This window comes from Microplitis demolitor, chromosome 5, assembly GCF_026212275.2.
Source record: "Microplitis demolitor isolate Queensland-Clemson2020A chromosome 5, iyMicDemo2.1a, whole genome shotgun sequence".
Taxonomy (NCBI): domain Eukaryota; kingdom Metazoa; phylum Arthropoda; class Insecta; order Hymenoptera; family Braconidae; genus Microplitis; species Microplitis demolitor.
Genome location: NC_068549.1, coordinates 16,104,412 through 16,129,478, shown reverse-complemented (window position 1 = coordinate 16,129,478; position 25,067 = coordinate 16,104,412). Strand labels below are relative to the sequence as shown.

The window sequence follows — 25,067 nt, the reverse complement described above, 5'->3', positions numbered from 1 at the left end:
AGCAGAGTGCCGATTGTTCAAGTTTGTAAGATGTTGTGGAAATGGAAAAATTGGTTGATTCTGTCTCTGGAGAGCCACTTGGTGTTTAGCGGATTGTAGGTGACTCTCGAATGAATAAGGTTTCAATACGACAACTGCCGTTGTGCACAATAAACATCGTACACAGTCACTTTCTAGCCGAAAATGGTCATCGGGTAGTTCTAGTTGCCTCTGTATTCTTCTGTAAACATGAGCCCGGCGATCATCAGCCGCCATATCTAATCTTGTTGAAACAATTTACGGTAATGAGAATTGAAAATATTCTATGCAACTATTCTCAAAAAAATCACAATAACCAAACTTATATTAACTTACCTTACAAACTTAAAGTGTCTTTGAACTTGGGTGTAAATAGAAGAAATATAAAAACCGTTAACTCAATAAAAAACAATTAATAGTTCAACTGACTATATAAACTATAAGAAACTAGAACAAGGTTGAGTTTAACAGAAAATGAAAACGAAAAACGAAGTTTGTAACGATAATATATTTGAGAAAATTACAACGATAAGCAAAAGAGAATTAATAAACTAGAAATAATATTTTAATAAAGATGAAATAGATGAACTACAAAGAATATATAATACTTTAATGACTACAATTAATGATTATTTAATTGAGTAACTTTTTCAAAAATTTCTTGCTAATATCTTTACAGAGCTGTCAACTAATGTCAATTAAGATTCGTGAAACTATCAAGTAATCAAATAAGCAAAGAAGACTATACGTTCAAACAAGTATAGTTCTCACAATTTTAAAATTGGTGATATAATTTTAGATCCACATAGATGCAAAATTTATGCAGAAGATTATAATTTTTACATATCCGACGAGAAATATTGTAAACATTACAGATGAAGAAATTTATTTTTTGCAAAATACACTAAAAAAATTTAATGGAATGGATTGATTTACTGGTAATTTTAATAATTTTTAGAAATCATCTTGGTGGTTATTTTCCGAAAAGTCACCAGATTACATCACTAACAGTCTTGCTGTGAGTCACTTTAATAGTCTTGCTCGTAATACCCGTATGCTATTGCAAACAATCGTGTTAAATCGAAGTTATCAACACCTAAGCAAGCAAAATGTCGCAAAATGTCAGCAAAATGTCGCGCAAGATATCGAGCAAGATGTCGAGCAAGATCATCAGCGAAATGATGAGCATGATCGTCAGCAAAGATGTCGAGTGAAATGTCGAGCAATATCGTCAGCAAGATGATGAGCAAGATCATCGGCACGATGACGAGCAATATCGTCAGCACGATGACGATCTTGCTCGACGTCTAAGTAAGTTAATAAATTTAACATACGTTGCCGAGTTTAAATAAGTGCGGGTCTTTGCTTTGCAAGAATCCTAGCACATTGCTCGGTTCTAGTCAAATAAAAATTTATTAGAGGCCAGCCTAAGCCAGGGTCAACCCGCGAATTCTGGTGGCTGCTGGTAAAAATCGCAAAGAGAAAGAGCGATTTGTCTCAGCATATATGCGGGGAAAGACAAAGCACTTACCCAGTTTATCATCTACTCGGTCAATGAAATAATTCATCCTCCACCGTTGAATAAATTAATTAATAATGAATAATTTATTTATAATTGATTATTAGCTAGTACTTTATTATATTTTCTTTTTCCTTGTTATTGTGACACAACCGTCGTCTAGTACAGCTTAGACCTCTCTCCCTGCCCTACCCTGTAGTCACTCTGTTCAAGAACTATATTTTAACTACAATAAGTATATGTAATTAGTAATTAATATATATATATAAGATTATTGTTCTAATATTCTCAAAGGTTATAAATTAAATGAACTGTAACGTGTTGCTCTGAAAACAAAGGTTTATTTATTTTATTTGTTATAAATTCTATTACTAGACATTAATACATAATTTATCCAATTCCTACCTGAAAACAAAGAAACGACATTAAAAGTTCATTTTTCAATATGTCAATTTCTTTTTATCCCTTTTTAATTTATTAAATAGATTTGTTTTTAATATCTATATTTTATATTATATAATGATATTGTAAAGTGTGACGCCGTCCAATCACCTCCCCTTACTTCCATACTTCCTATATCCACTTATGATTATGTAGAGACCTATACTACCAACTATCAAGTATGTGAACAACCGGGAGCGCGGCGTAATTCAAGTTTAAAGAAATATACATTTTCTTTATATATATATATATATATATATATATATATATATATATAATTATATAGAACACCGAAAAAAATACCCTAGTAACACGTGTTTTAGCAAGATTCTGGAGTAAGTATTTTGAGCAAGACCCCTTACTGCTAGTGTCTTTTTCTACGTATGTGTCTCGTAAGATGGTGTATCAAGAAACCTATGTCAAGATTTGTGTATGTCTTGCTCATGGTATCGTACGGAGGAATAATAAAGACATCTTAAATAAGTACAATGAAACAGTGTCTAACGCATTTCTTGCACCAGTAACTTACAGTAGGTACTTACGCATGGCTTGCTCGAGGTCTACCCAAAACTCAAGGTTAATTTCGAGCCTTGAGCAGATCTTGAACAAACCATGCGCAGCTATTTTAAACTATAGTCTTCCTCCAAAATTGAGGTATAATCTGGCACCAATTTCTTGTAAAAAGCTTGCACTAAGCTTGCGATTTAAATCTGGTCACAATTATCTGCAGCAAGACACATACGTAGAAAAAGACACTAGCACCTATCGATCTTGAAAGCAGACTTGCTTAAGAATTAAAAAGATTGTTACATGGGTAACCGATGATTATATATATTATTTTATCAGGTACTATAGCAATAATACCAATACAAGCCATGTGGGCATCAGGTCCTCACATCGGTCCTGAAAGATATCATTCAACAGAACCAATGTTCTCAAATGATCCTTTCTATTTTTTATTTAATTGACTTCATTCTTGAACTTTTTTCGTTATTGTTATGAATGAATTAGTTACTTGTCTGAGCAAAAGTTAACTTGGAAAATGATAGATGTTTGTACAGCGGCGTTTCGAGAATTTACTTGAGTTGTTAGCGCAGATTTGTAGATAAAAATACAAAAAAAGAACCTTATCAGATTATTGTTTATATGCATAATGTCTGAATGCTTTATGGAATATTGTATCACTTTATACCTCGTTAATTGTAAATTACGTAAGATGCTATATTATCGATCTCCAATATAAATAGTTGTATTCTTGGTCGGTAATTAGGTAATTGGAGAATTTTATTCTCACATCACATGATGGGCAGGTTGAGCTGCAACAATAATAGGTATTCAGCATGAAAATAGTTTTTTGGTCTCATGAAACTCTCTAAACTTAGATCATATCATATAGATATAAATATATGTATGTATGTATATATATATACATATATATATTACCTGTATAAATTAAACTTTGAAAGAGTTACCAAAACGATAATTTTATTTTGTGAGCTCTAAAAGACATTATTTTCTTGATAAGTCTTGCATAGTATAAGAAGGCTCATGCTTGGAGGGTACAATATAAGTGCATTACTTTGAATGGATATTTTATTCTAATATAAAGTTTTGAGCTGTGTATTGTTTGACTCTGCACATTTTATTATTCTAACAGCATTTGGGTTTAGTAGAGGAGACCGTGGGAGATCGACCTTCACCCATCGGATAACCAGATGAGACATATTTTTTATCAAATATAATTTATTAACAAACATGCCTATGATGGCTTGGCTATCAAAAAGTGTTCATGGCTATTTTTAATTAAATTAATTTTAATCAATTTTTTTTCATCACCTTCACACATTTGATAACCGAATGAATTTCATTTCAACTGATAGTTTTTAATACACAGAAGCCTTTGTAGGCTTGTCTATTTATTTCTGTTCATGGCTACCTGCCAAGCAGATGTAAACAGGTAAGTCAATATAGGAAACTGTAGTGTTCTGATAACCAATCGAAATTGGTATCATAAGTAAGATATTTTAATTACAAAACTAATTGTATAGGCTTGTCTGCAAAAAATCGTTCATGAAATATTATTGTCAGGCTATAAAATTTTAGAATTGGAGCTATTTGATAGGTGCGAGAGAGAAAGTAGAGCGGCCGAGGTCCGTGTAATAGAACAAGACACAACATAGCTGCTGCACGCTACCTGACCGTTGAATGTGTCCGAGTGCGCATGCTCATGTACAGTCGAAAAAAATTTATTAGTGACAAAACAACACGTGCTAAATAATTTTAATATTTATCAAGATGTCGAAAAATAGTAAAAAGTGTTTTTTGTGTGATACAAAAGAAGATATAATTAATTTTAGTGAAAATTCTTTTAAAATATGCCATTTAAAATTGGCTTTCCGTAAAAAAAGCTTTTTCTCTATTGATGAATTTTTATTTATTATAATAAAATATTATGAGTAACACTTATTGTTTTCCGCTTTACGGCATTTATTTCATTTTAAACAATAAATAAACGAGCAACTACGTGACTGCTCAAATATCGGTACGAAAGTTATAAAGTACACAGAAAAAAAAGATTCCTTGCCGGAAAATTAAAATATTAATTTAAATAAAGAAAATAAATACGACCGTCTTTTTTTTCCCGCGTAATTTTAATGTAATTCGAATGATATAGATAAATCGCTTTATCTCCATATTTGTCAATAAAAAAGAGTTTAAACTATGAAAAGACACAAATTCAAGTCAAGATCTTTTTAACGATAGAAAATTTAATAACATTAACTAATTTTAGCATGTAAATATGGCGGGACCAAAATCTTCCTTATTCTCTTAATAATATAGATTATTCTTTATAATATATTTTAAATAATGAATATAAATTTGTTTATAATTTTAAAATTTTATAATTTAGCTGCAAAATGAAAAAAAAATTTAGTTGAATTAATTTTTTTTTATTATTAATATATTTAATAATTTATTTTTCATTATTTTACAGCCGTAAGTATTTCTGATATAATTAAATTAGAGTTATAATAAAAAAGAGTTTAAAATTACTGTCGACTATGATAAATAAATGCTGTCTTTGTCACTCACATGTACATGAGCATGCGCACTCGGATACATTCAACCGTCAGGTAGCGTGCAGCAGCTATGTTTTGTCTTGTTCTATTACACGGACCTCGGCCGCTCTACTTTCTCTCTCGCACCTATCAAATAGCTCCAATTCTAAAATTTTATAGCCTGACAATAATATTTCATGAACGATTTTTTGCAGACAAGCCTATACAATTAGTTTTGTAATTAAAATATCTTACTTATGATACCAATTTCGATTGGTTATCAGAACACTACAGTTTCCTATATTGACTTACCTGTTTACATCTGCTTGGCAGGTAGCCATGAACAGAAATAAATAGACAAGCCTACAAAGGCTTCTGTGTATTAAAAACTATCAGTTGAAATGAAATTCATTCGGTTATCAAATGTGTGAAGGTGATGAAAAAAAATTGATTAAAATTAATTTAATTAAAAATAGCCATGAACACTTTTTGATAGCCAAGCCATCATAGGCATGTTTGTTAATAAATTATATTTGATAAAAAATATGTCTCATCTGGTTATCCGATGGGTGAAGGTCGATCTCCCACCGGCTCTTAGACTAGTTTGGAAAATCTGAAACTTCGACATAAATGTTGGTATGATTCGAATCTTATTCATTGAGTATACTTTATTCTTACTTCTATTCTATTTTGAGAATAATCAATACATAAATATGACTTTAAGTTTTGAGGCCATTGAATTCATTAGAATCTTGCTTCATACTTATAGTATGCTTACTATAGCAATACTTTCAATAAAATATATGAGTTCTATGATCATGTTAGTAGAATAATTTTTAGCCCTATACTGAATATCTAGTCAATTAAATTATTATGAAAATGACAATTAAAGATACCTAGTGTGCATTTGTATCAATATTCTTCTTCATTGCATGGTTAAAAATACTGATTGAAAAGAATTGAGTAGTGGTCACTCCATGCAAACTGTATATCTATATTTACAAACAAAAGAATTGAAATTATTGAAAAGAATTCGGATTTCATTATTTTTAATTTTTTACAATCAATATTTTTAAACAGGGTTGGTGTTATTTTTAGCACAAAAGAATTTATCCAATGTTTAAGTATCGCACAATCTAGATTTGGCTACAGTCAGTTTCTTAACAGAACAGAAAATTCTTACTCGACTGAAAAATTTATTTCTTATCTTGATAGATAAATCAATCAGTCATGAAAGTGATTCTACCCATGAAGCTGTTAAATATTCATGGTATGGTGGTGGATTCAATTGTCAACGATGTGGACACATAGTATATCAAGCTGAAATGAAGGTCTCAACATTACGATGATTTTATGTATCAACCTTACAAACAAACAGACAGATAAACACACCCATACACATCTATATATATATATATATATATATATATATATATACATATATATATATATATATACATATATATATATATATATATATATATATATATAAGCGAAATACCACTCACTCATCACGGGATCTTCGAAACTATAGGTTCGATTGCATACGAAATGTATATGGCTTCAGCCGACGAAATGTATATAAACCTTCCTCTTCATCCGTAGGACCAATACTCACGCGGGAGAAAAAAATTTTCTCTCTATCAGGTCAAAGCAACTGATGGACCTGTCAACTTTTAGGAATATAAGCTTCTAATATTATCAACACTAACATATAAATATCAAGTTTCATAAAATACATTTTGAAAAATTTTTCTTTTGAAATATTCATAGGATCTGCCACCATGTTACAACCGTTGGAGTCATCTACTATTTTATTTTTAAGTAGCTATAATAGCATATTCTGACATATCGAAACGAAAACTTTTCCAAAATATCTTTAAGTTCGTCAAATTATCACACCTGTCATACCTGAGGGACGCTGCCCACCACGATCGCGCTTAGCTAGTGCCTATCTTATGGTCGGTAGGTACAACAGACTGATTGAGGAAATTTTAACTATTTCTAAAATATGTGTGGTCTGCCGTCCCCTGGCTTTTTGGCTATTATAAAAATGAGTAAACTGACATTTCTAACAAAAATAGAGACAAAGTAATAGAGCTAGTGAACGTTTTATATAACTAAAAATTGGTAGCAACAATCGTTTTTTTTTCACGAGGGGTAAAACTCGATTCTTTCTATTCAATAACTGAAGGCATTCGCAATTCTAGTATTTGCTAATAATCAGTGACATTAACTCATTTTACTGGTTATAGTGATGCTGAAAGGTATGGTTTTGGGACATGTACCATAAAGGTATTTTTCACCTCCTAAAATTAAACAATTTAATAATAAAAATGCTAATTTCGATATGATATTGCGATTATATTAAAACATAAAATATCCATGCGATGATTGCTTTGTAAATTAGTGTACATGTATCGAAATAGCACACAATAACGAATATCTTTTTAGCCACCCTCCGATGACTGTTTTTTTTATATTCGTGTGACTTAAAAATTGTGACTTGAAAATTCATTTTTTTTTAATTAATCGATTTTATTACATAGATTGTTTCAGGATCACCGTACCATAATACTTGTTTCAATTGTCATTGCTGCCATAAACCTTTGGATTTTCTTACTTATCATGCCAATCGTCAAGAAATTTATTGTAAACGTAAAGTAATATGTATATAAACATATGAAGCAATGCTGGGGCAAAGTGGGAATTTCGATTCAAAATATATTTTATTGGAACTATGTAAGACTACAAACCGACATACCTAGAACGACATCTCAGTTACTGGTAATAACGTTAGGCACGTGCTTATCATTTGTATGGAGAATTTTGTAAATTTTTGCACTCAAGCATAAACGTGCCATGGCTTTAAAGTCATTTGAGAACCATTAATTAGGGACAACAGGATGTATTAAATTTATGGAATGGTCCTGAACAAGAGCGATAACTTTAAAGAGATTTTATTCTGATCATATCTATGTCTCAAAAGTCTCAAGATTTCTTCTGAATATTTTTTTAACTTCTCTCCGAGAAAATTACAAATTTCAAAAAATTCGGGAAGTTATTTTTTTCATCTCGATCTTCAAAAAAAGAATATTTATCAAAAGTCAACTTAGGATGCTACTCTGACATTTTCAGAAAGATGTTTGTGTGCATGTATGTGTATGTGCGCATGTGTGTGATATTTTTTTACTATGGACGGGGTAAAATTTTTCAAAGATACGCTCTATTGAAAACATTCTCTCCTCATTCCCTGTATGCAAATGCAGGGAAGACTGGGTCAGAAGTATGTTAGCATTACTTTCACCCAGTCCGTATTGCATGGTATGACGTTAGGTCCTATGCTACTGGTTTCTTCGATTCTTCTCGATTCTATCCCTGAACCTTATAGTTGTGTCTCCGATACCGGTGAATTTCTGCCGAAACACAGTAATACCCTCTTTTGGTGAGAGGTACACACTTATAATTTGGCTCTCAGGCGTCTTGATCCAGACGTATCTTGCTTCGTGCTCGCTGTTTTCAATCGTTACTCAAATTGCTGCTGTACCAAAGCTGTGAGTGAACCAGGCTTTACTTCAAATATTTGAGTGCTGTTTGCTAACAATGCATACATCAGTCTTGTTTTCGTAGGCGTGTTGCTGCTGGAATTTTCGCGCCAGCACCCTCCTATTCAAATTGCACTGAAGTATACGGGTAATTTCTACGTTTTGACCGCATCTCCACCGCCTTTGAAGCATTATTTGCTTCTGCCCGGGCTCTTGTATCTGCGGGAATTGTGCCCATATCTAAAATATTTGGATCATCGCGTCCTTTTTATAGCTAAACGGATGCGACAGTTTACCCAGCTGATTCAAATGTATGCTGTTTCTGTGATTTTATTAGCGCTTGTTTCGTCAATTTCACAGAGAGCTTTTCGTTGGCCTCACGGAATGGTCTTGGTAAGATTGACGCGTCTTATCTCTATGCTCTGTTTGAGGTCGCGAAGAAAAGCCTCGTGAATGTTATCCTCAGTAGTAATTCCGTCGATGTCACGAATTTCGATCATCGCTATTGAAATAATCATTTGACTGAACCAATGTTTGCAGTGGCTTTTTCAACCACCTCAGTGAAAGCAGAACTATCTTCTGTCTTATGGCTCATCTCTAGGAGTACGCCAACGTTCTGAGTTTGTTTCATGGACTTGGCGTCTAAACCAGTTCCGGAGGGGTTAACCTTGATCTTTATTTCTTACCGAAAATCCATGTATGCCTGCTTTTCAGCTGGTTTAAAGGAGATAGTTCGCGATTTTTTCTTGTTCGTTTCTGCGTGGATGTTAATCTCTTACATCTTTTTGATGAATTAACCGAATTAGATGGTTCTTCGCCATTTAACAGATATTTACACAGATATTATGCATTTAAACAGATATTATGCAAGTTTGAGATCATTTAACCAAATGATCCTAACATATTTAAGATATACAAAAAAAAATTTTTTCTGTTTGGTCTTTTTCGAATATTTTGAAAACTGTCATATCGATAAACTCCAGAATCTAATCAGCTCTAAAACTTCATAATAATTTCTGATTCTTGTCAAAAATGCCTTAATCAGACGATCCGTTCGAGAGATATCTTCGTCAAAAGAATAAAAAAAATAATTTTTTTTTTTCGTTTTTCTTGAATATTTTGGAAACTATCGAATTTATAAATTCCATGATCTAATCAGATCAAGAACTCAATGAAAGATTCCGATTGCCACAAAAAAGTTTTGTTCGGGTAGTTCGTTCGAATAATATCGTTCACGAAAGAATAAATATAAAATTTTTGTATGCTTTTTTCATTGAATAACATTTTAATTTTTTAACCTAATCACTTACACATTGTGTAATTTTTCCATATAAGTTATCTTTAATGACAATTTTAAAAATCGCCATGATTGCTTGATCTATGAACGAAAATTAAAGTTTCATCAAGCTGTCTTTTTTTAAAATTCAACAAAACGATGATTAATATGAATAATCACTAAAAATTAATGAAGTGCATTAACAATTTTAGATTTGAATAATAGTTATTATATGTGGAGAAACAGGAAAGGAATGATAATGCTTAGAATACTTTCTTGCAAAAAAATATGTTTTTTTAACTTCCCACTCAGAAAACTAGAAATTTTCAAAAATTCGAAAAGTTAATATTTTCACTCCAATTATCAAAAATCGAGTTATCATTGACTGACAACGTTTGTAGGTCTTTGGATGCTATTCTGACATTTTCATACAGATATCTGGATGTGTGTGTGGGTGGTTGGGGGGGGGGGTAAACCTTTTATGTCTTTTAAATAAATCAACTGATCTAGATTTTTTGTGCGGAATTCGAACGAGTTTGTTTGAACTCAGATTTCATGTCAGTCTAAGATCATTTTATTAAATAAATTCTGAGATATTTAAAAAATGCGGAAAAAAATTTTTTGGTTGTTTTCCTCGAGTATTTTGGATACTGTCCGGTCGATTGATTTCGAAATCTAATCAGCTCCAAAAGTCCATAAAAGCTTTTAATTGCCGTCAAGAGCTTGAACATGTATTGACAATAATGTTTTCGAACTCAAGAAGGTTGAAAACAGCGGCAAGTTTCAGGACTGGCCCATAGGATCAACCAATTTTCAGATTTTTTTTTTTGGTGATTAATCCTGAGACACGGTAGTGTCTCGCGCCGAGTATGCGTTCAAATATATTAGGCTGATTTTCTTTACGACCATTTTTTTTTAGTTGCCACTCGAAATTTTGTTGTATACGTCGGAAAAAAATTCACTGAAACTAGCAGCCTGTAATATCAATTTTGAGTACTTTCTTTGAGTGTGAAAAAATTTTTCATTGAAAATGCACGTTAATCAAGATTTTTGTTTAATTTCTGTAACTCAGACGAGTTTTATGCTAGCGAATCGGGCTTGGTCGCGATTTGCTTAAAATAAAACAATCTACAATAGTGTTTACTGCGACGAAAGTGTAACTCATACTGGTGAGTTGGTACAGGTCACTGAAGTTAATTTTCATCTAAAATTTTCCTATTTTGGCTGTTATCTCCGAAATAATAGATTTTACAAAAAAAAAAAAAAAAAAAAAAAAAAAATGTAAATAAAAATGTTGCTGGAAATTTAATTTTCAACAAATAAAGTCCTAAGACCCAATTTCTTAGATCAATATTTTTGGAGATATTCAACTTTAACTCATTAGTGGTATAAAATTTTTATGGTTGATCGAATGAAAAGTTTGAAATTATTGATTTTTCATATTATATTACTATATTTTCGACTAAATATTACTTGTTCAAAATTAGGAACTTTACTAATTAAGGTTGAATTTTTTGTTCTTATCGTCGTATCACTGCGATCCTTTGAGAATTTTCTCTGCTTCTACTGCCATTTTTTATTCATTTATAATTTTTACTTCAAAAATTTAAGTTGTCAAAATTGTAAATTTCAAAATGGCAGAGGTGTCTTATTCATGGATTTATATTTATATGCGCTCGAGTAATTAGGAACTATTCACATATGGGGTGTATGTTAGGAATTTAATGTCAGAGCCAGTTTTAAATCAGGGTTTTTTTTAACCAGAATGATATTGTTATTGCTGATAAATTAATATAGTATAAAATGATATATAAATTGCTCTAGGTTAGCGACTGAACAAAATTATTTTCATATAGATTGTGTAATAAAATGTTTAGAGAGGTTTTGAGTTCAAAATTTTTAACATTCATAGAAAGGTCGATGCCTATCATGTTTTGTGATATACAGTTATTTAGTTTATTTTTCAACAATATATATATATATATATATATATATATATATATATATATATATATATATATAAACATTAACAGCTAACTTGGCTGCAAGTTAACAAAACTCTACGGTTGGATTTCAACGTCAAATTGGCCCAAAAAACTTTTTATGATTAGTTGACGTGAAGTTTCTGTTAATTTGCAAACAAATTTATCTATCAATGCATAAAATCAAACTGTTCATTTCCGCAAAAATATTCTTTTTTATGCCTGATTCTTACAATTATATGAACCACATTACAAGAAAAAGAGAAAAATCTAACCAAAAACAGATTCTCTGTATACCAACGTGCCAAGTACACGACCATTAATTATTTTCTGCTACGTCAAACATGATTTTTTTTTTACAAAAAATGACTGAAATTAAAAAAAAAGTTATTAAGATGTAAAAAAAAAAAAAATTGTTATTACAATTATGTGAAAGACAAAAAATTGAATAACTGGGATGTTGTCACCTTAAACAACAGATTTTTTTTTGATAATATTGAAGAATGAAAAGAAAACTTGTGGCGTACTTGGAGTGCGCCATTTGTTGAAAGCATCAACGTTGTACTATACATTAACCTCTGATCTATACATTCTTATTATATTATACATATTATTCCAATCTACTCACTTTATACTTTATAATCTTTATAATAGTTTCAAATAGTTTAGTATGAATAAATATCTCATAGGTGTTATATCGAATACTGCTCGTTTCTATTTACTATGTATTAGCATTCATTTCCTTCCCAGTGAACACATCAACGTAACAGAGATGTTACATTTATAGAATAAAAACCTTCGGTAACTGAAAATTGTAAGTCACAAGTACATCACATCTTCATAACATGTATATCACAATTTCACACTCATTTACGTAACATTGTTACGTAACATAGTAGACGTAAATGTGATATTAATGTGATGTACATGTTACATTGGTGACATAGGGGTGATGTTATTTGAATATCATATTTACATAACATAGAAGTCATGAAGAAATACAAATTTTACGTTGAGGTTATATAACAGTGACCTCTAAGTGACGTAATTTTCTATTAAACTGTACAAAGCACATTTATGCGCTAAAAATTATAATTGCAATATTAAAAAAAAATTAAAAACATAAAGAAAAGATATAAGAGATATTAATATTTGATTTATTGGCTAAAAAACATACAAACATTTTTTTATACGAAAGTATATTTCTTTCTAATAAATATTTAAAAATCTCCAAGTTCTTATTTTTGTTTATTTTTTTCAATACTGAAATATTTTGTTTTTATTCAAGTATCGTCCCACATGGGCCGATACGACAAAAATATATCCGTTGAACTGGTGGTTACCTCGAATGTGCATTCGATTGGGCGATAAAAGGTGGATCGCATGTATCCTTGGAGGAACAATTTGCGCACTCACGAATATCTTAGCGGTGGATTCCTGAACTACCAAATATTTATTGTGCAGCAACTGCATGCACTCTCGTCAAACACTTTATTAATTTTTGCCGCCTGTTTATAAATAATTGTTTAAAAATTATTGTTATCGTTATTTATTCGTATTTAATTTAATCAATAAGAATAATAACAATAAAAATTAAAAAAACCAAAGAATATGCCCAATAATAAAATAAATATATTTATAAGCAATTGAAAATACAGATGTAAATTTATATAAATTAATAAAAACGTTTACTCCATCAATTCGACATAAACCTCAGCGCGTTTTAATGTTAAATATTATTTTTTACATAAATAAAATGCAAAAATATTAATTATTACCAATACATTCTTTTTATGCATAACCCTTTCTATCACAATGCCGTCGAAACACGTACATCATTTTAAAGTAAAATTTTTTACATAAATGTGATGAAATTTTTAGATGTAAAATAAATTTAACTATTTTTAACTTCCCGCTAAGAAAATCGACGATTTTCAAAAATTTCGGGAAGTTATTGTTTTCACCCCGATTTTCGAAAATCGAGTTTTCATCAGATGTCGACGTTTTGAGGTCCTAGGAAGCTATTCTGACTATTTTCAGAATGATGTCCGTGTGTGTGTGTGTGTGTGTGTGTGTGTGTGTGTGTGTGTGTGTGTGTGTGTGTGTGTGTGTGTGTGTGTGCGTGTCGGTGTGTGTGTGTGTGTATGTATGTAAACTCTTGGTAACTTTTGAACTAATGAATCGATGTGGATGGTTGAGTTGGCAATTGAAAGAGCTTGTTGGCCATCAACTTTTCTGAAAATTTCAGATCATTTGATTGAATAGACTCGAAAATATTTGCGAATTACGAAAAAAAAAAAATTTTTTTTCAGTTTTTTAGTGATTTCTCAGAAACGACTCGAACGATCGACTTCAAAATCTAATCAGCTCTAGAATTTGATAGAACGCGTCGATTGCTACCTTAGCCATCTCAATCGGTTAATTTGTTCGCGAGATATCGCGGGAGAAAGGAATGCTAAAAAACAGTTATTTGCAAATATCTTTGAAATAACTTAACCAAACAATTCCAAAATCGGATCAGTTCTAAAACTCAATAAAATACGTCGATTACTGCCTCAACCATCAAAATCCATTTATTCGTTCGTGAGATATCGTTGAAGAAAGAAATGGTGAAAAACGGTTCTTTCTCAATTTTTTCGAAACGACTGACGCGATCGATTTCAAATTTTTATCACCTCAAGAATTCAATAAATTGCGCTGATTGCCACCTCAAACGTCAAAATCGATTAATTAGTTCGAAAGATATCGGCGTGGAAAAGTTAAAAAAATAACATTTTATATTATTTTTTCCAGATAAATCATAATATAACCTACCAAAATGTGTCTGAAATTATACCAACTCATCCTTCTTATGGTTTCTTTCGATCATATAGTGTTATCGAACTTGGTTATTAGTTTAAATCACATTATCAACAATTAAATCGATAAAACGTAGTTTCTAATATTTTTCTCGGATATTTCATATTTTGTTGTTTCTTACATGAGTCAAAACTCATTTAAATCTTGATTTTGATCCCTGACATTAATTTCTGTCTTAATACACTTATTTTATTGAACATAATCAAGAATTAAATATTAAAAACCGCTTCATTAATGATTTTCGATTCTTAAATTTTCAAACTTCAGAATAACAGGTAACTTGTTAGAGATTGAAAAGATCGTAAAAAAACAATGGCATGTGATAGAATTTTCGAGCTCGAAAATATATCTACACTAATGTTTTCGAGCTCTTTGAGGTTGAAAACAGCGGGAAGTTTTGGGGCTGGCCCGCAGGGTCAACCGACGCCCAGATTTTTTATGTAAGAGTGATGTAACAGTATGAACATATCCGAAACATTATATTGTGATGTAAATTTGATGATAAAATAAGATCATCAAGATTATGTCACCCATAAGTCGATTTTGTTACGTAATTTTAAGGTAATATCTAGAATGTAAAGCTAATGTTAGTATGCGATGTAAATATAATGTCACATTAAGGTCACCAATGTGATATCACTTGGTCAGTAACATGCATGTAATCTTATTGTCACATTTATTAGGTGTACAAAAAAGTTCTACCCGTTTTTTATCAAAAAAAAATATATTTAAAAATTTTAAATAAAATACAAATTTTAATCAAAATAACCACCATCAGCATCTACTACCCTTTCCCAACGCTCAGGCAACTGATAGATCCCACGGCGATAAAAGGCTTGATCTTTTGTCGAAATGAAATCATCTATTGTTTTTTGCATTTCGTTTTCATTTTGTAAGTGTTTGTCAGCCAAGTAATTTTGCAATGAACGGAATAGGTGAAAATCACACGGTGCAAGGTCTGGTGAATACGCCGGGTGCGGTTAAACTTCCCACTGTAAATCATTTATAGTGTGGTGGACGTTTTGGTGTTGATGTCGTTGGTTGTTCTGGGTCTACCCAATGTTTTCGACGTTTAGGATTCTCATAGTAAACCCACTTTTCGTCCCCTGTTACAAGTTTCCACAAAAAACTTTTTTTTTTATGTCGTGAAAGCAACGACAGGCAGGTGTCAACTCGTCTCTCTCGTTGTTCTGGAGTTAATTCATGAGGTACCCATTTTCCTTCTTTTTGAATCTTACCTAAAGCATGTAATCTTTCAGAAATAGCTTGTTGAGTAACGTTTAACTTTTTCGCAAGTTCTTGTTGTGTTTGTGCAGAATCTTGATTCAGTAATTCTTCCAATTTCTCGTCACTGATTGTTGAAGGTCTTCCAGAGCGTGGTTTATCATTTAAATTAAAATCTCCGTTTGTGAATTTCCGAAACCATCTTCGACAAGTACTGTCATCAATAACACTGTCACCATAAGTTGCACAGATTATTCTTTGAGCTTCAGCAGCACTTTTTCCTTGATGAAATTCATATAAAAGACAATGGCGGATATGCTCATTACTTACTTCCATTTTTAACTTAATAAAAAAAAATATATATCGAAGATTAATATATTAAAAGTTTGATGAATTTAAAGAGTACAAACAGCTGTGCATGTACATATACGTATTCATAGCTAACCTATAAATAGCTGTTAGATAACTCCATCTTTGAAAAACGGGTAGAACTTTTTTGTACACCTAATATGTTACAAATTTGACGTACCATTTACATTACAATATATATAATCAGAATGTAAAATTTACGTTGACTTTGTTACGTTACATGTTCTCTAGATGTAATATCACTGTTATATTGGTGTGTTCACTGGGTTGCTATTAACAATGGTTATTGGTCCAGAAGGATGTTAAGGTGTTAGTAGTAAAACGGCTTGTCAGAGTGTCAAAGTTTTATAAAGTTTCGTGTTAAAGGGTAGTAAAGAAAATTTAAGAAATTATAAAAATGGCAGAAAGTAATTCTATTGTAAAATTAAATGATGATAATTACGCAACCTGGAAGTTCAAAATCAATATGCTTTTGATGAAGGACGATTAATGGACAGTTGCTGAAAATTCACTATTTGGAACAAAAAGGATTCCAAAGCACGTGCTATCATCGCCTTGTCTGTCGAAGACAGTCAAGTTAATCTAATCAAAAATCCAAAAAATGCAGTGGAAGCCTGGAATTCTTTAAAGTATACTATGAGAAGGCCACACTAACGACGGTGGTTATGGTCTTAAAATAATTATGTCAAATAAAATTCACAGAAGAAAAGAATATGGAATGCCACCTGAGGAAAATGGAAAATTTGATGGAACGTCTGGTAGGACTGGGTCAAGAAATATTAGAAAAAATGAAATTTGTTTTGATGCTATGTAGTCTGCCTGAACAATATAGTGCATTAATAATAGCATTGGAAGTTCGTCCAATAGGAGACTTAACGTACAGCATAGTGAAAAACGCAATGCTTGGGGAATATAAAAGACGTGAATCCCAATTAAAAACTGGAGACAATAGTGAAGTCGCATTGAAAATTAAAAAACACAACAACGCAGATACTATTTGTTATTTCTGTCATCGCCCAGGGCATATTAAGCCTAATTGCCCGAGATACTTAAAATACAAAAGCAAGGTAAGCCGATTAAAAGCTCACGCAGTCCAGGAAGCTATCGATGAGTCAGATAATAGTGACTCAGATTCGACAATAGATTTTGCTTTTATTGCTCATAATTTGAAAAAACAAAATACCTGGTATTTTGATTCGGGAGCAAGTAAGCATATGACTAACGACGTTAGTTTCTAAACCACTCTAGACTCAAGTTATAGATCCTCTGTTCGCGTAGCAAATAAACAAGTTAGCAAGGTTTACGGAGTAGGCAGCGGAAAAATAAAATGCATAAACAGCCAAGGTGTAGAACAAGATCTATTATTAAAACACGTTTTGTTTGTACCCAATTTTGATAGTTGTTTGATTTCCATCGACATGCTGGATAAAAGCGGGTATAATGTTTCCATAAAAGATGGAAAGATGAAAATTTATAATCAGGATTCCGAATTGCAATTGGCGACGCGCACGAAGGGATGTATGAACTAAGGTCCATGCAAAATGCCATGACAGTTGCTAACATACACAAAGAGAACTGCATTCATCAATGGCACAAACGATTGGCACACAGACATCCTGATGCCATTAAACGCCTGGAAAAAGAGGAGCTGGCTATAGGAATACACATTGAGAAATGCGGAATAAAATCCTACTGCGAGAGCTGTATCAAGGGGAAGATGTTCCGTACGCCATTTTCAAAACACTCGAATTTTTCAACAAGTGGACCTAGGCAGCTCGTACACACCGACATCTGCGAACCAATGACTGTAAGGACACCAGGAGGGAAACGGTATATTTTAACTTTTGTTGATGATTACAGTAAACAATGCCGAGCTTTTCTAATTTCCGAGAAATCTGAAACTAGCAATTTGATTAAAAAATACGTAATTAATTGCAAATCACAGTTTGGACAAATACCGAAAACTTATAGATCTGATAGAGGGGGTGAGTATGGAATAGAACACCAATTGACGGCTCCGTATTCTCCTCAACAGAATTGAATTGCAGAAATAAAGAACAGGTATCTTATAGAGGCAACGCGAGCAATGTTAATCGAGGCAAATCTCCCAACAACATACTGGGGAGAAACGGTATTAACAGCATGTTACCTACAAAACCGCTTACCGGTAAAAGATAAAAATAAAACACCTTTTGAGATCTGGCATGGAATAAAACCCAACTTAGGACATATAAAAGTTTTTGGATGTAAAGTTCATGCGCATGTACCTAGAGAAAAGAGAAATAAGCTCGAGGAAAAGGCTAAAGTCTATACCTTTATAGGATACTCGCAAGAATCGAAAGCGTATAGACTCTTAGATAGACATTCGGGATGGATACTAGTCAGCAAGGATGTACAGTTCGTGGAAAATGAAAACGATGACAGTCAAGTAACTGATGGGGAAAACAAACATCAAAACATCACACTTGAAGACGAAACTGACACAATTTATACTCCAACCCTTAAACCTGAACCTGGAATAGTATTTCTAGTTGTACAACCACCATTGAACGATGGGAATATATCGATGGGAAGCAGTCCTCAGGCATCATTACTAGATATGTCAAAAAATGACATCCCTCTAGCTGTCAGAATGGACAATTTACTTACACTGGATCAAGAAAACGATGGATCAATGGTGGAAATATCCTATCAAGACACCCACCAATCACATAAAGTTAAAAAAAATCCATTAGAAGAACCGAAAACACCCCAGGAAGCGCTATCAAGTCCGAACTCGAAAGAATGGAAGCAAGCCATGTTAGAAGAGCTCCAACCTCTGAAAAACAACAATACCTGGACCCTAGAACGACCCCCAAAACAAAAAACCCTACTAGGGTGTAAATGGGTTTATAAAATCAAGAAAAATCAAAACATCGAACCAGTAAGATTTAAAGCCAGACTAGTCGCTCAGGGTTTCAGTCAAAAATAGGGCCAAGACTACGACCAAGTCTTTGCCCCAGTAGTGAGACACACTACCTTGAGAGCGTTCTTAGTGATAACCGGGAATAGACAATATCATGTCAGTCATTACGACGCAAAAACTGCTTATCTTAACGGGGAATTAAAAGAAGACATATACATGAAACAGTCTCCATTGTTTCAGGCACCAGAAAAAGAAGACTAGGCATGCAAACTCAGAAAAAGCTTGTATGGCCTAAAACAATCGGCGAAAAATTGGTTCATTTATGCAAAACAGGGCTTACAAAAATAAGGTTTTAAGCTATGTACAGTCGACCCCAGTCTATTCAATAGAAAAGAGCTGGATGGACATACGTACTTAGTAATGCACATTGATGATTTCCTCGCCGCATCCAAAACGATAAGTATACTAAAAAAGCTATTCGAAGATCTAAATAAGCTCTTTCCAATTACAGACCTAGGTGAAATAAAATGCTACCTCGGGATCAACGTTAGACATAATAAAGCCGGAGAGTATTCATTGAACCAGTCCAATTATATCCACGAAATCTTGAAAGAAACAGGAATGGTAAATGCAAAAGGTTCAAGTATTCCAATGGACCTTGGATACCTCAAGACAAGAGACAATACTCCAACAGTGACAGAAGCGACTTATCAAAAATCATCGGATCATTATTGTATCTCAGTGTCAACACTAGACCTGACATTTCCGCCCCTGTTGCAATATTAAGTCAACACATCGTAGATACACGCAAGCAAGACTGGATTGAACTTAAAAGAATTCTCTGCTATTTGAAGGCCACCCAAAACTACGAATTACAACTAAGTAGCAGATCTTTACCGATCAGAGAGCTGCATGGGTACGCAGATGCTAATTGGGCCGGATCAACGAAAGACAGAAAGTCGAATAGCGGATACATTTTTATATTATTGGGCGTAACTATCAGCTGGAGCTGCAAAAAGCAAGAATGCGTTTCGGTTTCTTCGACAGAGTCGGAAATAGTAGCTCTGGCAAAAGCGTCGAGAAAAGCTCTTTGATTAAGAAAAGTACTGGAATTCATGGGCGAAGAACAGTGGTCACCAACAGTAATTAATGAAAATAATCAAAGTTGTATCAATAGTCACCGATCAGACGGATCAATAACCGAACCAAACACATTGACACCCGACACTACTTTGCTAGAGATCTGGAAGATGAAGATATCAAATTGCAGTATTGTCCTACGGAATCCAACCTGGCTGATATTTTGACCCAACTACTTGGACCAAACAAGCTAAAAAAGATAGTTGAAAAAATTAATCTAAAGAATGCTGTATCAATGGAACCGAATCAACGTTGAGGGGAAGTGTTGAAAGCATCAACGTTGTACTATACATTTAGCTTCGATCTATATATTCTGATTATATTATACATACTATTCTAATCTACTTACTTTATACTTTATAATCTTTATAATGGTTTCAAATAGTTTAGTATGAATAAATATCTCATAGGTGTTATATCGAATACTGCTCGTTTCTATTTACTACGTATTAACATTCATTTCCTTACTCTCAACACTATTGAGGTCTTAGAAGATATGAACCGATTACATTATATATTTTTTGCATTAATGCATATCATGTATGTTCGAACCGATTGCAAAAATCAAGGATTGATCATCAAAGACTATGAGAAAAAGGGCCAAGATAAGTTTTAGTACATACGATGAATTACTTCATGAATTATCCGGAAAAAATCAAAGGAATTGTTATTTTTAAAATTTTTCATTGTCGATATATTCTGAACTATTGAATCAATTTTGATGATTGGGGTAGCATTTAATGCAGTTTTTTAGTATCTAACGCTAAAAATTTTTCCATAATAATGAATTGAAACGATTTCTTCTTTATCCGAAAAATACTTTTTTTTGACATTTTTTCGTTACCGATATTTCTTGAACATATGATTTAATTTCGATAATTGAGGTGGCATTCAACGCGGCTTATCGAGTTTTAGAGCTTATTATATTTTGGAATCAATTCATGAAGTAAGTAAAAAGTTATTCGATAATAAAACTTTTTCAAAAATATCATTTTCCAAATCACTTCGAACATACTGTACTAATTATGCTCAATTCTTTACCAATCCCAATCGCATCTAATGACACCTCAACGATTTACATTGGTTGATTCATTTAAAAGTTATAAAATATTTACACACATACATATACACGGACATCATCTCAAATTTAATCAGAATGGCTTCCGAGGACTTTAAAACGTCAAGATCTGTTAAAAACTCGGTTTTCGAAGATCGGATTTAAATCAGTGACTTTTCCTTTTTTTTTTTTTGAAAACTTTGAATTTTATTAGCGGGAAGATAAAATATGCAAATCTAAAAATTCCAAAATTCAGAAGCCATGATTTTGAATAACAAAGCAGATAATTCCATGATTCAAAATTTTTATTCAGAATTCCGCAAAGAAAAATCAAGAAATCATTATGCCGAAAGCATACAAATGATCCCACCATAGAAAATATTAGTTATTCGAAATAATTAAAATCATACGATTAAACAGAACCGTATAATCAAATGAAATCAATCAATTCGATACGTGAATAATTTTGTCTTACATATTCTCAACTTAGGAAAAAAAGTTGACGATAAAATAATTATTTCAGTAGATAAAACAAAAAAAAACACATAGCATTTTTAGTTTTACAAGTCACCCTTACACCGACCCCTATATATAATGACTTCATTACTCGCGTACTCTCTATAAAAAAAAAATATTTCGCGACCAGCCTCACATTATCCCACAAATCGACGCACTGATACAGCTATATATTATCTCAGACATTAATCCACATACTTACTCACGTATTATCCCATACACTAACCTACTCATCCAGCCACACATTATCCCACACATCCAGCTATGCATCATCTCAGCCAAAACGCCGTAATATACCTATATTGCGTAATTTTACGGTAAAGTGCCGTTACTTATGGTGGATATCGTAATTCAGATCTGCCAAGGTTGAATGTAAGAGGAAGACACGGATTATTTGAAAGAACGCCCCAAATTGTCTGTTTCGTAAGCATAAGGCTTAGAGACACAAGCTACCTGAAGAAAGAAGCTTTCACTATCCGTTTCGTGACTGTAAGAATTTTGATAAATTGTTTATGTGATTATATTAAACTTCATCTTGGAACTATATAAAGTTGTGCATAAATTTATAGAATATCATACCGATTATTAGTGGAATTTTAAAAAACCCTTTAAAATTTTTATAGAACGTTGTAGGACTACATAAGCTTTGATATGATCATGCATAAAAGTGTAGTGATTGGTTTCTTAAATTGATATCACTTATACACTACAATGATAACACACTTATATTAGAAATAACAACACCACAATTAACAGCAGTAAAAGAAAGCAAAGAGAGATATAGTTTATTGATATACAGATGTTTGCTGTTAAGATGTCAATGTAAGACTGACTGACTTAGTCGCGCATCTATAAAAACAAGAGAAGAAGGCATTTGTTTTCTAGCTGTTCAGATATTTTAAAACATCAGTTTCACATTCGTTACAATAGTATATAATCACATTGTCTCGGTGCATAGGCACTCAAATTAAACGAGCTAATACTAGTATGAGCTTGAAGTTTGAAATTGTTTATGTATATTATAAAACTTGATCTGAAAATGCTGGTATATGTAACTAGTGAAGTATTACCAACGAATTAATTTATGATACGGATTGCATTCGCCTTTGATTGAACTCATAATAATAATATAAATACTGAATCTGCTGAACTCATGGATACTCCGTGGGTCTACCAAATGATCGAAAATACTATAGCGAAGTATACGAGGAAAGTCATTATGTCCGTTGAGTCAAACAAGTGGACAGACGTTAACCCATTAGGGAGCTTGTGCTCTATGGAGATAGCAAACTAACAGATGTGAGCGTCATTGAACCTTTTGCCACTGGAGAGTGCAATAATTATACTGGGATAGATGAAAGTCCAGTGCCGATCGTCTTAAAAATCATTTGACTTGTTGTAAAGATGATGCACAGAGATTCCGAAAAATCTAGTCATCAAAGCTTTTCGGCATAAACTGTATCTGCAACAAACATGCTCATTATTCTAATGCCACTTCTTTACTTCGTTGTCCTTAACGGATCCAATAAGGAGCTGAGATATCTTAATATCAAGTTACCCAGTCACGAATATGAGCTAAACTATGCACTTTAGATCTTGAGTCATCAGACTTTAGCTCTTCTGAAACATCGATGGAAGAGGTCTTCAGACCTTGAAGTGTTCATACGATCATTTGGTTTCGGGTTTACCATATAAAGTTGTCAATTTCAGTGCAGTTGAAGATGACGCTCCTATGTAAATTATCACTTCAAATGAGAACAGGCATATTAGGTCGTTTTAATGTAAGCCAATAATCATCGTGGCAAAAATCTTTGATCTCAAAGAAATAAACACTTTTGTGAAACTCTTTTGGGGGAATATAAGAGCGCAATCAGGAATGGTGAGCAGAGAAAAGTGCTTATTATGCACATGGACGTCTATGTACAACATGTACTTTAAACACAGCGTGATCAAGTCTTGATAACCTACCTGACATTATTCTTCTTAAAAACTGACTTGATATCCGAGACAAAAGGGTTTATTTTTATCACCACGATGACGTGACCAGCAGTCTTGAATACTGTGCAAAATTTTTCCATCCTCAGCTACCCAACACCTTGTGTAGGGTACGTAAGTAACATCCTGGGATTTGTCCTGTGCTGGTGATCAATGCATATATTCGAGATTAATGGTACTTTACGAGTACTATATTAACACCTTTGCCAGATGGACGGTATTATTAAGACACAATTGCTTTCTTATCTACCAGAAGATATTTTGTAAGTTGTAGAGAATGAACGCTGTTTGATTAATTGGAACATAGCATTCGCGAATCCTCAGACAATCGACCATAGTAAACCTATTATTGTGTTCTTCGATAAAACTACTCTTGACATTAAGATTAATGAGTTCAAAATGCAATGGTTCCTTTATGTAGTAAATAATCACATAGATAATCATAGGTCCAATATGTTCGGCTCATTTATGTATCGTTCTCTACGCAGCAATGGGTGTGTAAATTACTGATCTTAACTACTACAAGTCACCTGTCTCGGGGTTCTAGCCTTATCGTTCTGTAAGTTTATCTGCAAGACTCGAAGACCATCCCCGCTAATACTTCTTTCTCCTTCTCTAATTACTGTCGGATTTGGTGGTGGTTGATTTTCATTCCACGACCCGAGCCCTTCTTTTGGAGGGTGGGGTGAAATTTTGTTTCGCTTACCGAGCCCTTCTGTTGTTTTCCCCTCTGTTTCGAGCCAACCGTAGGCAAAGTTACTCAAATCTGGGCACTTACGTCAGCTTGTGCCCCGCAAACAAAGTCTCATGTCTACTAAATTTACTCTGCACTCTCGTGTGAGTATTACTGTTTCCCGTTTCGCGTTTCCTAAGTCAATTGGTCGCGTAATTTTACCCGTGCGCCTCTCGAACCAACGATTAATACGGGTACCAAAGGGCTTAGCGATCATAGTAGTAACAACACGATTTGCCACTCGGGCACTCCATTGAACAGACGTGGTGTTCTTTTTCGTCGATAATGATGATGTTGTTGCTGTTGTTGCCCTGGTGAGTTCATTTATGTAAGCACCATGACCTTCTCCTCCTTCGAGGATCGATCCCGCACAACCCGAGCGCCGGTCCATTAGTGCGGTTAATTTTTCAAGATAAAGGAAAGCCGTGT

General features: G+C 32.9%; 1 protein-coding gene across 1 annotated transcript; it reads left to right on the top strand.

Moving 5' to 3' along the window:
* Positions 1 to 19,617: 19,617 nt before the first annotated feature.
* LOC106693799 (uncharacterized) lies at positions 19,618 to 19,983 on the top strand. The gene has a single exon (XM_014443039.1). The coding sequence runs from the start codon at positions 19,618 to 19,620 to the stop codon at positions 19,981 to 19,983; it is 366 nt and encodes a 121-aa protein (XP_014298525.1).
* Positions 19,984 to 25,067: the final 5,084 nt, after the last annotated feature.